This window comes from Lepidochelys olivacea (genome assembly GCF_965140295.1).
Source record: "Lepidochelys olivacea isolate rLepOli2 genome assembly, chromosome: 11".
NCBI lineage: Eukaryota > Metazoa > Chordata > Testudines > Cheloniidae > Lepidochelys > Lepidochelys olivacea.
In genome coordinates, this window is record NC_140421.1 from 69,068,620 (window position 1) to 69,084,390 (window position 15,771).

The 15,771-nt window shown below is 45.1% G+C and overlaps 1 protein-coding gene across 4 annotated transcripts in view; it reads right to left on the bottom strand.

The window, feature by feature from the left end:
- The window catches only part of MREG (melanoregulin), a 48,225-nt gene that overhangs the window by 18,101 nt on the left and 14,353 nt on the right, over positions 1–15,771 (bottom strand). For 3 of the 4 annotated variants that reach the window (XM_084643635.1, XM_084643637.1, XM_084643638.1), the window contains one exon: positions 7,288–7,386. The exons of the other annotated variant lie outside the window; for it this stretch is intronic. In XM_084643635.1, coding sequence (XP_084499761.1) covers positions 7,288–7,386 — 99 coding nt within the window. The remainder of the gene's footprint in view (positions 1–7,287; positions 7,387–15,771) is intronic. 4 annotated transcript variants of the gene reach the window in all.

Here is a 15,771-nt window from a genome sequence, read left to right on the forward strand (position 1 = left end):
AAATCCAGGTTCTCACATCCCCCCCACCCCCATACACACACAAACTCACTCTCCCGCTGGCAATAGCTCATCCAAACTGACCACTCTTCAAGTTAAAATCCAAGTTAAACCAGAACATCTGGGGGGGGGGGGGGGGTAGGAAAAAACAAGAGGAAACAGGCTACCTTGCATAATGACTTAGCCACTCCAAGTCTCTATTTAAGCCTAAATTAATAGTATCCAATTTGCAAATGAATTCCAATTCAGCAGTTTCTCGCTGGAGTCTGGATTTGTAGTTTTTTTGTTTTAAGATAGCGACCTTCATGTCTGTGATTGCGTGACCAGAGAGATTGAAGTGTTCTCCGACTGGTTTATGAATGTTATAATTCTTGACATCTGATTTGTGTCCATTTATTCTTTTACGTAGAGACTGTCCAGTTTGACCAATGTACATGGCAGAGGGGCATTGCTGGCACATGATGGCATATATCACATTGGTGGATGTGCAGGTGAACGAGCCTCTGATAGTGTGGCTGATGTTATTAGGCCCTGTGATGGTGTCCCCTGAATAGATATGTGGGCACAGTTGGCAACGGGCTTTGTTGCAAGGATAAGTTCCTGGGTTAGTGGTTCTGTTGTGTGGTATGTGGTTGTTGGTGAGTATTTGCTTCAGGTTGCGGGGCTGTCTGTAGGCAAGGACTGGCCTGTCTCCCAAGATTTGTGAGAGTGTTGGGTCATCCTTTAGGATAGGTTGTAGATCCTTAATAATGCGTTGGAGGGGTTTTAGTTGGGGGCTGAAGGTGACGGCTAGTGGCGTTCTGTTATTTTCTTTGTTAGGCCTGTCCTGTAGTAGGTAACTTCTGGGAACTCTTCTGGCTCTATCAATCTGTTTCTTTACTTCTGCAGGTGGGTATTGTAGTTGTAAGAAAGCTTGACAGAGATCTTGTAGGTGTTTGTCTCTGTCTGAGGGGTTGGAGCAAATACGGTTGTATCGCAGAGCTTGGCTGTAGACGATGGATCGTGTGGTGTGGTCAGGGTGAAAGCTGGAGGCATGCAGGTAGGAATAGCGGTCAGTAGGTTTCCGGTATAGGGTGGTGTTTATGTGACCATTGTTTATTAGCACTGTAGTGTCCAGGAAGTGGATCTCTTGTGTGGACTGGACCAGGCTGAGGTTGGTGGTGGGATGGAAATTGTTGAAATCATGGTGGAATTCCTCAAGGGCTTCTTTTCCATGGGTCCAGATGATGAAGATGTCATCAATATAGCGCAAGTAGAGTAGGGGCTTTAGGGGACGAGAGCTGAGGAAGCGTTGTTCTAAATCAGCCATAAAAATGTTGGCATACTGTGGGGCCATGCGGGTACCCATAGCAGTGCCGCTGATCTGAAGGTATACATTGTCCCCAAATGTGAAGTAGTTATGGGTAAGGACAAAGTCACAAAGTTCAGCCACCAGGTTAGCCGTGACATTATCGGGGATAGTGTTCTTGACGGCTTGTAGTCCATCTTTGTGTGGAATGTTGGTGTAGAGGGCTTCTACATCCATAGTGGCCAGGATGGTGTTATCAGGAAGATCACCGATGGATTGTAGTTTCCTCAGGAAGTCAGTGGTGTCTCGAAGGTAGCTGGGAGTGCTGGTAGCGTAGGGCCTGAGGAGGGAGTCTACATAGCCAGACAATCCTGCTGTCAGGGTGCCAATGCCTGAGATGATGGGGCGCCCAGGATTTCCAGGTTTATGGATCTTGGGTAGTAGATAGAATATCCCAGGTCGGGGTTCCAGGGGTGTGTCTGTGCGGATTTGATCTTGTGCTTTTTCAGGAAGTTTCTTGAGCAAATGCTGTAGTTGCTTTTGGTAACTCTCAGTGGGATCAGAGGGTAATGGCTTGTAGAAACTCGTGTTGGAGAGCTGCCGAGCAGCCTCTTGTTCATATTCCGACCTATTCATGACGACAACAGCACCTCCTTTGTCAGCCTTTTTGATTATGATGTCAGAGTTGTTTCTGAGGCTGTGGATGGCATTGCGTTCCGCATGGCTGAGGTTATGGGGCAAGTGATGCTGCTTTTCCACAATTTCAGCCCGTGCACGTCGGCGGAAGCACTCTATGTAGAAGTCCAGTCTGCTGTTTCGACCTTCAGGAGGAGTCCACCTAGAATCCCTCTTTCTGTAGTGTTGGTTGAGAGACCTCTGTGGATTAGTATGCTGTTCAGAGGTATTTTGGAAATATTCCTTGAGTCGGAGACGTCGAAAATAGGATTCTAGGTCACCACAGAACTGTATCATGTTCGTGGGGGTGGAGGGGCAGAAGGAGAGGCCCCGAGATAGAACAGCTGCTTCTGCTGGGCTGAGAGTATAGTTGGATAGGTTAACAATATTGCTAGGTGGGTTGAGGGAACCATTGCTGTGGCCCCTTGTAGCATGTAGTAGTTTAGAAAGTTTAGTGTCCTTTTTCTTTTGTAGAGAAGCAAAGTGTGCGTTGTAAATGGCTTGTCTAGTTTTAGTAAAATCCAGCCACGAGGAAGTTTGTGTGGAAGGTTGGTTTTTTATGAGAGTATCCATTTTTGAGAGCTCATTCTTAATCTTTCCCTGTTTGCTGTAGAGGATGTTGATCAGGTGATTCCGCAGTTTCTTTGAGAGCGTGTGGCATAAGCTGTCAGCATAGTCTGTGTGGTATGTAGATTGTAATGGATTTTTTACCTTCAGTCCTTTTGGTACGATGTCCATCTGTTTGCATTTGGAAAGGAAGATGATGTCTGTCTGTATCTGTACAAGTTTTTTCATGCAGTTGATAGATTTCCACTCCATACGGCTAAATGCAGTGCCTTGCATAATGACAGGTTTCAGAGTAACAGCCGTGTTAGTCTGTATTCGCAAAAAGAAAAGGAGGACTTGTGGCACCTTAGAGACTAACCAATTTATTAGAGCATAAGCTTTCGTGAGCTACAGCTCACTTCTGTATTTTCCACAGTATGCATCCGATGAAGTGAGCTGTAGCTCACGAAAGCTTATGCTCTAATAAATTGGTTAGTCTCTAAGGTGCCACAAGTCCTCCTTTTCTTTTTGCGAATACAGACTAACACGGCTGTTACTCTGAAACCTCTCCTTACAATGTGTATGATAATCAAGCTGGGCCATTTCCGACACGGATCCAGGTTTTCTCACCCTCCACCCCCCCCCCCCCACGCAGACTCGCTCTCCTGCTGGTGATGGCCCATCCGAAGTGACCGCTCTCTTTGCAATGTGTGTGATGGTCGGGGTGGGCCATTTCCAGCACGGATCCAGGTTTTCTCACTCCCCCCCGCCCCCTTTCCAAAAACCCCACACACGGACTCACTTTCCTGCTGGTAATAGCTTATCCAAAGTGACCACTCTCCTTACAATGATAATAATGATAATAGATAGGCTGTTGCCAACAGGAGAGTGAGTTTGTTTGGGGGGAGAAGACCTGGATTTGTGCTGGAAATGGCCCATCTTGATTGTCGTGCACATTGTGAGGAGAGTGATCACTTTACATAAGCTATTACCAGCAGGAGAGTGGGGCGGGGAGAAAACCTTTTGTAATGATAAACACCCATTTTCTCATGATTTGTGTGTATAAAAACAAACATCTTCTGTATTTTCCACAGTATGCATCCGATGAAGATGTTTGTTTTTATACACACAAATCATGAGAAAATGGGTGTTTATCATTACAAAAGGTTTTCTCCCCGCCCCACTCTCCTGCTGGTAATAGCTTATGTAAAGTGATCACTCTCCTCACAATGTGCACGACAATCAAGATGGGCCATTTCCAGCACAAATCCAGGTCTTCTCCCCCCAAACAAACTCACTCTCCTGTTGGCAACAGCCTATCTATTATCATTATTATCATTGTAAGGAGAGTGGTCACTTTGGATAAGCTATTACCAGCAGGAAAGTGAGTCCGTGTGTGGGGTTTTTGGAAAGGGGGCGGGGGGGAGTGAGAAAACCTGGATCCGTGCTGGAAATGGCCCACCCCGACCATCACACACATTGCAAAGAGAGCGGTCACTTCGGATGGGCCATCACCAGCAGGAGAGCGAGTCTGCGTGGGGGGGGGGGGTGGAGGGTGAGAAAACCTGGATCCGTGTCGGAAATGGCCCAGCTTGATTATCATACACATTGTAAGGAGAGGTTTCAGAGTAACAGCCGTGTTAGTCTGTATTCGCAAAAAGAAAAGGAGGACTTGTGGCACCTTAGAGACTAACCAATTTATTAGAGCATAAGCTTTCGTGAGCTACAGCTCACTTCCTCAGATGCATATCGTGGAAACTGCAGCAGGCTTTATATATACACAGAGAATATGAAACAATACCTATTCCCACCCCACTGTCCTGCTGGTAATACCATTAACTTGGGTTTGAATAGAGACTGGGAGTGGCTGGTCATTACACACATTGAATCTATTTCCCCATGTTAAGTATCCTCACACCTTCTTGTCAGCTGCCTAAATGGGCCATCTTGATTATCACTACAAAAGTTTTTTTTTCTTCTGCTGATAATAGCTCGTCTTAATTAGTCTCTTACTCCACCTTTTCATGTTCTCTCTCTCTCTCTGTGTATATCTATCTATCTATCTTCTTACGATATGTTCCATTCTATGCATCTGATGAAGTGGGCTGTAGCCCATGAAAGCTTATGCTGAAATAAATTTGTTAGTCTCTAAGGTGCCACAAGTACTTCTGTTCTTTTTGCGGATACAAACTAACACGGCTGCTACTCTGAAACAAGGGATTCTGTGCATCTAAACTCCAGAGAGGGTTTTGGTAAAGCCAACCTTTTAAGCTGTTACTCCCTGCAACTTTCTGACTCAGAGTACCCAACAACAGGCTGCAGCCACCATACACAACTGCAGCTGTCCCCACAATAGCTGGGGAAGCTTTAAAGAAGGACAGGCTCCAAAAGGAACATGTCTGAACTTCTGCAAAGCTTTGCAGAAGCGTGGTCTGAGCGCACCAGAAGCCCCTGAAAAGGAGAGAAGGTTCTCATGCCCAAGCTGAAAACGCTTTGCACAGCTCTCCCAAGTCCAGAGTTCTCATCCCAGCTGTGCCACACTACACAAGGAACTTCATCTCTGTGCCTCTGTTTCTACTACTTAGTTCAATGTTCTGCAGAAACATTGACTAACTGATCCTTGTACCGCTCAGGCGGAGTAGTAGTATTCCTACAAAATGGTATAGGGAACCTCACAAATGGCAGCAAGCAAACCCTTCTTGTTCTGCTACTCGCACAATGATACAGCCCTTCAGAAAGCAGATATTAATGAAAATAGTCTCACTTTGGGGGGGGGGGGAAGAGAGGGGGGAATTTGCTTCCGGATTCTTATTGAATGAGAAAATTCAGCATCCGAACACATGGCCTTGACTTCAGTGGACCTATAGCAATTTACCAGCTGAAGATCTGATCCCTTGAGTGACTCACCACCTCACTGGGAGAGAAACAGTACAGACGAACCATCAGAAATATCAGGAATGTTGACTTTGGTCAGTCCAGGTTTGGTTGATTCTATACTAGATGTGTCAGAGCTGTGAGCTCTCATACCTTAACGGAATATTCATCCATGGTGATCTTTAACACAGATGCCCTTTCTCCCAAATGTTAATTGGACATTGATGTTATATAGGTGTTAGCAAAAGAAACCCAAACATTTTAAAGCAATCTAAAAATCCTCACTCTTAGCTGCAGAGCTTACTTTCATGATTCAGTATGTTGTCACTTCACTAGTTCACCAGTCAGTCTTCCAGGGCGGGTGGAACCTGAATGTTTAATGTCATAAGCAGGGGAAATTTTTAAAAAGACCCTACTGATATTTTATCAATCCTATAGAAGTATCAAAAGTATTTCCCCCCTTTTGTGGGTCACCTTTAATGGCTGAGTTGGATAATGGAGATCAATAAATCCATTTATTAAACAATCTGTTCTTACAGATAATGTTCCAAGTTAATATTCAGCTACACAAGTACATACTGCCTGGTGTGCCACAATGCTCATTGTTATTACACGTGGTAAGTGTGCTTCAACCAGGGAAATGACATCACCACAAAAGAGACAGGATGGATTTATGGTCAAAGCACTCATCTGCAGTGTATTCCTAGCTTCACCCAGATTTCCCATGTGATCGTGGGCAGATCTTACTTATTTTCAGAGTCTTAGTTCCCCAGATGCCAAATAATTTTCTCCTCTCCATCATGCATATCGTGGTACGACCTATGCCCGTGAAGACTAGAGAAAAGCCTTGGTGCAAGACTAAGGAGCGGCAGATACAGGAACCAGTGGTGAGCATAAGAATTTCCATAGAAACAGTTCTAAAGACTGCAGTACCCCAAGAAGTAACCATGGCTTCTTGCATGAATTTTCTGTGCTATCCTAGCGCTCTAGTGGTGGCCAAACTACAAGCATGTAGCTTCCTCCACCTCTGCCATCCCGCCACCACTGGCAACAATCTTCAGTGAAGTAACAAGCAGTTTTGTGATGCTGCTCAAATATGCCAATCCATTTCGTTCAGACTTGACTTGTTCCTTCATAGGAGTAGCCCAAAAGGGTTGTCAGCAGCCCTGGGACCAGACAGGGAGACTTTGCAACATGTTGAAGTTTCACAAGAACCTGCCACTAGACTGTAGCAAAGGACACCCAGATGGCAGACAGGGGCACCCAGATGGCAGACACCAGGACAACTGCAAAAACATCACATTCAAGTAGTTGTCAAGTTGGCCAACTCCGCTTTTCCCAACCTGTCTCTCCCAGGCAGTGATCCACAGCGGCAACTGTTCCAATATCAGACTGGTAATGCTTTGCTGGAAATCTCAGTCTCAGGCCAGTGAAAGCTCCAAGGGAAGTGATGACTAATTCCATGCATCACAGATGGCTTGTGCGTTCTGTGTTAGACACACACACCAGCCTGCCTTGCTGATCTGAACACTCAGCTGTTCAAACATTTACCTGGAAAAGTTCCATGGAATCAGTGCAATGTATTAAGTACTTTAAATGCCAGATTGAAGTGGGGAAATCCTAAGCATTCAGTATGAGCCAGACTGGCACAGAACTGGAAGTTGAACAAAAAGTTGTGCCAAGGAGAATAGAGACAAATGCTATCAAATACCTTCCCCGATATGGAAACTTATTAATTAGTAGGTGGTTTTGTTCATGCTACCAAAGCAATCCTCCCTCAGAGCTGTTTCTTTATTCCCTTGACATTAATTTGCAACGCTGTTCTCAGGAGCTGTACGTAGGAAATTAGGTCAAACAACCTAAAGATTATCAGATGTGGGCCCAAGCTTTAAAATACCAATCCAGACCTGTACTGCTCCAGCCTTCAGGGGTTGTTCTGAGCTAGTGATGTGGTTCAGCCCACTGGAGACATGATCAGATGCAAAATCTGGATCCATGTTCATATTCTGAAAAAAAAAAAAAAATCTCCCTATACCTTGACCCTAAATAATCCTGAATTAGATTAATTTCCAGGCATGCTGCAAAAAGCATGGTTTGGGGGAAGTTTGAGGGTATATTTCTGGGACAGTTATAGGGCCTGTTTTGCAGGTTTGATTTACTGGCGGAACTTAGTGTTATATGATTGACGGCAGTGTGGCTCAGTGGATAGATCACTCTGGAGACCCAAGTTCTATTTCCTGTTCTGCCACTGGCCTGCTAGGTTATCTCCTTGCACCTCACCTTCCCCCATCTGTAAAATGGGGATGATACTGACCTCCTTTGAAAAATGCTTTGAGATCTATGGATGAAGAGTGCTGGATAGAAGCTAGGAATTATTACTAAAGAGCAGATATTTAGGCCCTGTTTATTTTAAAAAGGGTTTACCCTGCTGTTATTCAGAATAGGCAGATTCCCCACTGAGTGAAAGTTCTTTGGCTGGAAGTATCCACATTAGTCAAGTGGACACTGGCTAAATGGAGGAGAGCTGGCTTGTGACACATGCTCACATCTATGCAACAACAGCACTCAAGGAACTACACTTACAAATCATCAATATTGGGGTCATTTAAAGGGTAACTTTCTCCTCCCATCTTGCAGTGTATATGGGCTTGTCTCCACTTCCAGGAAAGTTAATCCAAATTAACTAAAATGTGCGAATTTGAAGTAGAGTAGTTAAACCGCATTAAACCCCATGTGAATACCCTCACTCAGAACTAAAGAGAGTCTTTAATTCCTTTTATTTTAAAGTGAATTAAGGCAAACCAAATTAAAGCCACTTTAATTCTGAATAAGTGTGTCCACATGGGGATTTAATGCAGTTTAACTAATCCACTTTCCATTCACACCTTTAGTTAACTTGGTTTAATTTTCTGGATGTCCCTGTAGAGACAAGCCCTTAGAGTTGTACAAATGAAAGATCCTGTTTCTGAATCTTTTAGGAGGCACGTGGTAAACCTCTCTCATAGCTTGGATGACTATGCTATACGAGACATGGTTTAACACAATACAACAGGAAAGAGGTGCTCTGTCCCAACATGCCGACCATTTCTAATTTACTCCCACCTTCCGGAGTCTCTGCATACCGCTCAACCCCCACCTTTGCCAGAACTGAGTACAGAGCTCTCTTGATTTCTGCATTTCAGTTGCTTTCTCCAGTAACTTAATAAACATGATCATTGTGCTCTGAATTGTAGATCTCAGAGCACTTCACAAAGGAAGCCAACTTATTGTCACCCCTATTTTAATGGTAAGGAAGTGGAGACACAAATTAGGGACGTGACCAACCCAGCCTCAAATAGCAGTTAAGTAGCATATTTGGAAATATGACCCCTGTCCCGGACTCACAGTCCAAGGCCCTATCCACTAGATCACACTGCTCCATAGCTGCTAGGAGATTCATTACGAATTACTCATTAACGTGCAAGATAATCCATCACCAAATTAACTTTAGCACACATACCTCAGTTTTATTTATTTACAGGTATACTGTGGAGCACTGTAAGTTATCTATAGTGCACAACGGCATAGGAATGAAGATTTACAGCACTGTGCATTGAGAGTCAGATTCTAAGGCCAGTGGTGACCATTACATCAGCTAGCTTGACCACTTGCATAACACCGGCCACAGAATTTCTCCAAGTGGTTCCAGCATCAAGACCATAACTTATTTTCTAGAAGCCATGCTGTACCTCAGACATCCACTCTTGATTTAAAGACTGCCAGTGAAAACATTTTACAGGCACGTGAGCTAAGACGACCCTTTTTGTGCCCAAATTACAAGGCTCTCATGGTACCAAAATTTGTTTCAGACAAGTCACAACCTTAGAATTTATTCATATCCCAAGGGTGGGCTCAAATAGAGAGACTACAGATGCTTCTGTTTATAAATACTTATCATAGAATATCAGGGTTGGAAGGGACCTCAGGAGGTCATCTAGTCCAACCCCCCGCTCAAAGCAGGACCAATTCCCAATTTTTGCCCCAGATCCCTAAATGGCCCCCTCAAGGATTGAACTCACAACCCTGGGTTTAGAAGGCCAATGCTCAAACCACTGAGCTATCCCTCCCCCCAATAAATAAAATGACTTATTTTAATCAAGTCATTATGGGCCAGAACTTTACCCTGCTGTTATTCAGAACTTCCGTTATCACCACCACCATGTGATTGTCTTCACGTATGGCACAGCTGCACCGCATCAGCGAAGATGCTGCTGCACCAGTGGGAGAGCTTCTCCTGTCACCATAGTTAATCCCCCTCCCCAGGAGGCAGTAACTGTCTATGGGAGAAACCCTGTTCAGGTGGGATAGCTAATGCAGGTTAGCTCTGCTGCTATAAAAAAAACAAAAACAAAAAAAACCCCACACCACATTTTTTGCACTGAAAAAAAAAAAATCAGAGTTCCGTGTGGATACCAAGCACATGAATTGGGCCCAATAACTCTGTGGTGGAATATGGCCCTTTCCCTAAACGCTTGTACTAGTAGGTCCTTAAGGAAGACAAGGACATGTGGGTACCAGTTCTGTAGAGCACATAAGGACGTCCAGTTAAGTTATTGGTACTTAAGCACGTTTAAGTGCTTTGCTGAATCAGAACCTAGAAATAGAAGAGAATTCTCCTCTCACTAACACTGATTTGACACCAGCAGAACACAAAACCTGAAGTCTCAGTGACAATCAGATCATGGGAGAGATCACAAGCAGTCCAGCATGTGAACCTTGCTCATTCCTAGCAGAGACAGCATCATCTCCTTTGCAGCTTCCATAAGGTCTCTCTGTGGGAACTATTCTGCTCAGACTGCAGCTGAAGAGCAGAGCCGTATTCACTCATCTGGAGAGTGATAATTTAACAGCTCCCCAAAGAAGATTATGTTTAGCATTTACAGGCCATTATGTGTTGCAATTCAAACCTTTGCTTCTCTCATAGGGCTGAGCTCTCATTAGAAGAGGGTGAAGCTGTTCGGCCTAATTGTAAAATGTTCGCTGGGGTAAGATGTGATTACTGCACAGAGTACAGAAATGTTGGGCTCTCAAGCCAAGTTTTTCTGGTCTGTCAGAAGGAGCCGGAATCAGAAGCAGCCACAGAGTCTCCAACAACGAGGGTGTTTCCAATTGTTACCAAACACACATTTTTTGTTCTGAGTTATATAGATGTCAATAAACTGACATAGTACAGAGTTCTCTGAAGTGAAAATATGAAAACAAGAAAGATGTGTTAAGATACAGGATTTAAAGAGCATGTCTACACTGCAAAAAAAAAAAAAAAAAAGTGTGTTCGTAACTCCTGTTACAATAGCAGTGAAGACATGGCAACTCCAACACAGATTAGCAGCTTGAGTTCAACCCCAAATTCTCCTATAGGCTTTCACTCAAGCTGCTAACCTGAGTTGCTGGCTCTTCACTGCTGTTTTAACCCACAGGAGCTAACCCAAGTTTGCAAAAAAGCGCTGTGTGAACATCTCAGAGGCTTTGGACTGGGACTCAAGAAACTTACGCCCAATCTACAGAGAGGTTCTATCCACTTAGCTACGTCCGTCAGGCAGGGGTGAAAGTAGGCCAGTACGGGCCAGTACGGGCCAGTACGGGCCAGTACGGGCCAGTACGGGCCAGTACGGGCCAGTACGGGCCAGTACGGGCCAGTACGGGCCAGTACGGGCCAGTACGGGCCAGTACGGGCCAGTACGGCATATCAGTAAGAAGCGGGTACCAGCCTGTACGCAGCCAACATTTAAGCGCTGCCGTGGCAGCACTTTAACATCGCTGCCCCTTTTGGCCCCCCTGTTGGCGGCCCTGCCGGTAGGGACCCTACCAGCAGGGCCGCCGACAGCAGGGGAAGGGGGCACAAAAGGGGCAGCTACCCCAGAGCCAGTGATTTAAAAGGGCCCGGGGCTCCTGGCTGCCACCACCACAGCAGCGGCCGGAGCCCCAGGCCCTTTTAAATCGCCGCTGGAGCCCTGGGCGGTGTGGGCCAGGCTCTGTGGATGGGCTGGGCTGGCTGACCCCAACCCCGCCCCTTCCGCCTGAGGCCCCACCCCTCCCGGGGGCCCAGAGCCAGGCCCCTGTACCGGAAAGAGTTTAAATATTACTTTCACCCCTGCAGTCAGGAGTATGAAAAATCCACACCCTGGACCAGCATAGCTACGCAGATGTAACTCCCAGCATACAGACAGCTACATCAACAGAAGATGGCTTCCGTCCACAGAAGATGGCTTTGTTCAAGGAGGTGGCATTTCTGTATTGATGGAAAAACCCCATTCTGTCTATGTAGGCTGCATCTACACCAGTGATCTCCACAAGATGATCTTAAATTCAAAAAGTGATCTTGTGCATAAAAAAAGTCAACCCAGGATCTACCCCGCCCCTTCCCTGAGGCCCCGCTCCCTCCATTCCCCCCTCCTCCCTCACTTTCACTGGGCTGGGGCAGGGGATTGGGGTGCAGGAAGGGGGGCAGGATCTGGGCTGGGACTGAGGGGTTCAGAGTGTGGGAGGGGGCTCCGGGCTGAGCCTGGGGAAAGGGGTTAGGGTGCAAGCTCTGGGATGGGGTTTGAATGCAGGGGTCATATGGTCACACTGCACCTAATCTCATAGAATCCAGTGGTCACTTCATGAGTTTCACTTTTTATTAGTGTCATTTGTGGCTTATAGATCTAAAACCCTTCAGGGACTGTCACAAATCAGTGCAACATTCTCAACTGTGGGGTGTGCATTGGCTGAGCCTGGGGCAGGTGGTTGGGGTGCAGGAGCGAGGGGTGCAAGCTCTAGGAGGGAGTTTGGTGCAGGGGGGGGTTCCAGGCTGGGGCAGAGCGATGGGGTGTGGGAGGGCGTACGGGCTCTGGGAGGAAGTTTGCATGTAGGAAGGGGTTCCAGCCTGGGGAGCGAGGTGTAGTCTCCGGTTGGGAGGTGCTTACCACAGGCGGCTCCTGGCTACGGGGCAGTGGGGCTCAGCCATGGCCCCACGCCGCTCCCAGAAACATCTGGCTGCTGGCACATCTCCACAGTCCGGGGGGAGGCAGCGGGTCTCCATGCGCTGCCCACCCCTGCAGCTCCCAGCCAATGGAAGCTGCAGGGACAGTGCGCAGAGCTTCCCCCTCCCCACCCCAGGGGCTGCAGAGACGTGCTAGCAGCCAGACGCTTCCGGGAGTGATGTGGGGCCAGGGCAGGCAGCAGCCCGGAGATCACAATCAACAGGCAGAGGTTCCAGGATCAACCTCTGCCAGTATAGACTCTGTAGCATATACAGATCTTTGGATTCTACTGCTGGCTCTACCACTAATCTGCACAATGCAGGGCAAAACATTTCACTTCCTTGTGACTCAGTTTCCCCATCTTTAAAAGACAGCTTCTTGTATGAATCATATGGAGATTCACAGAGTAAGCGCACCATATCCGATCTTCCATCACGATTACTCTGTCTTGGTACATCACATTCCAGGAAACTGACTTGTTGCTTCAGTCTCAGAAGTACTGCTTCAGAAAGGATGCACTTCTGGGAATGACCTAACAGGGCTGTAATTAACCGCTGGAACAATTTAAAAGGGATCCTGGTGGATTCTCCATCACTGACTGCTTTTAAATCCAGAGTGGACGTTTTAGAAAAAAAACTCCTAGAGCAGATATCTTGGGGAAATTCTACAGCCTATACTGTACAGTAGGTCAAACTAGATAGTAGATCCCAAGGCCAGAAAGGACTATTGTGAAGGAGCCTGCATTCCTCACAGGAATTCAGTCAGGATTTTTTTTTTATTGTTTGCATAAATAAAGTGATTAAAAACAAAGTGTGATGAACATTGTGATTCAAAACATGAATATAGTCAAAGGGGTAGACTCAGCACTCAGTACTCCAGTAAAGCTCCCAGAGACTTCAGTGTAACTCTGTCTTTAGAAAGAGCAAAAAAGTGATCATATTGTTAGGTAGGTGTCACCACATGGCACTGTTACACCCAGTCTCACATGTTCTTAGCAGGTCTGAATAAATGTCCTGTGTTAATTATTCTCTTTAGAGGAGCTGTTGCAAACAGCAAGACAGTTTCCTCTCTGCCATAATCTCTGTAACAACAGTCGATCCTTGGGGCAGAGTTGCTTCCTAGGAACTGTTTGAGCTGAGATTTCTGAAGCACAGATTTCCCAGTGTGCTGTTTGTGACCACCTCTGTTCAAGGACTGGCATGTACTGCAAACAAGTTAGTTACATTCAAAAAAAAAATCTAGATACCCAAAAGGCTCCCAAATCTGCTACCATTTGGCATAGCGGCAACAGCAGACATGAGGAATCCAAGCAATGCTGCATTATATAAACCATGAACACCACTATAGCTCTGACCAACTGAATAGGGAGTTTCACATTAGCACCAAAAGGGCTTAGTTAGTTTGTAGGAAGGAGGATCCTTCAACAACAGTGAATTCCAGCTGATTTTGTGTTGGCGACAACAAGTCACAATAAGAGAGAGAACCAGGCTTTATGCTGATGCATGTTACAAATTCTTCCCTTTCCTACACACAGGCCAGGAAACATCGTTTGACCTTCAACCCTTGATATTAATGTTCTTCCTCTTTAACAAAATAAGGCTACAAAATAAATTTTAAAACCATGCTAGTTACAAAACTCCAGAATAAAGATCTATTAAGATTTCAGCTCACAAAAACTTCAGTCACAGTCAGAGTAAGTAATGTTAAGGGCAAAATATTAATAAAAGTAAAGTTGAAGGAGTTAAATCCGACACTCAATTCTTAACTCCACCTGGTGATTGAAACAACAAAACTAGTGTCCCAGGGGTTTGTTTATCTCCTAGAGTGAAGGCCTCCAGCCTTCCAGCACTGACCATCACTCCAGATACTACTCAAAGTGGTAAGAGTTTTAAAAATGGACGAACAAGCAGCCTGATCCAACGTCTGTTGTAGTAAATGTGAGTCTTTCACTAGAAGGGCAGTCCAGTCAGTGAGGTGCTCAGGTAGGGAATTCCCTGCTCCGCCATTGGCTTCCTGTGACACCTTGGGCATCTCACTTAGTCTCTGTGCCTCAGTTTCCCATCTGTACAATAGGGATAACAGCCCTGTTCTACCTTCTATTGTAAGGATCAATACATTAAAGACAGAGACATTATAGTTATGATGCTGTTACATAACAACTAATGGCTTTCATAGTCAGTCATCAGGAAGTAGTTCTAGCTTATAATCATCAGATTAAAGGACTGCTCTAATCCAGAATAAATTAAATATTTAACAAGTGAGGACACAAGTCACAAGCCACTAACTCAGCTACGTTTCTTCACATCGTATTAGCTTAAAGCACCCACATTCCTGAGCAATAATTTAGGGACTGATCCAAACTGTGGCCCATTGAAGTCAATTGAAACTAATGGGGATCTTTTCATTAAGAAACTTGTGGTCATGAACCTAAGAGCATGAGAAAAGTTATAGTTTCTATACCAATAAGGGTCATGTGTAGTCATGAGAATTGTGTTGCAATTTTGTTTCCCATAATTTAGCCCAGGTATGAATTTCCCCCAACCCTCCAAAACATCTAAACACTAACTACCCCAAAAGCCCACTTCATGACAAATTATATTCTCTCATTTCAACTAAATGTCAAAAGTATAAGGATTCATTAAAAAAACTGGCTCATTTTCACTTATAATTCCTAGATTCACTAAAATTCACTAATTCCTAGAAAAAAGAAAAATAATTACATTGCAGACGTTATCAAATTAGGTCATTTTCATGGGATCATAATGAAATTATGCACTATCCAGTTTTCCTGCAAACATTTCACAGTTGTAATAGCTGTCCAAAAAGGGATGTGTCAATTTCATTTTAAAAGAGTATTTTCTACAGCCTGTTTCAATCCATGCTCCAGGTCACTAATGTCACACACATGAAGTCAATTAGGGAAATAAATCAGGCCTATAAAATATAGTTTATATAATGATGACAATTTCCCCCCCCCACTATCCTAACCAGCTGCACAAGTTCTTCTGTACTTGATCATTACCATATTCTGATTACACAAATATTTGACTTGACAAGCTATTGCAGTTCAGGTTCAGCACAAGGACAGGACCATTCTTGTGGAAATGTCAGGTTTGTGGTGTGGTAGTAACACGAGGGAAGGGAATAGCGAAAGCAGCTTTGAACATGCAAAGGCCAGCATATGCTAATAAGGCATAGAAGCATCTAATAATGGCAATGTGAACTATCAAGCAGGAAGTTAAATCCTGTGACCCTCCAAAAGAACTGCTCTCTGGAGAATCGTAGTTCAGGATGCAGGCACAGCTTATGTCAAAGGTGTCTTATCCAGAGATCAGAACAGCCACTGCTGCTTCTACAACTACAAAGTATTATAGGGTATGTCCACTGGGG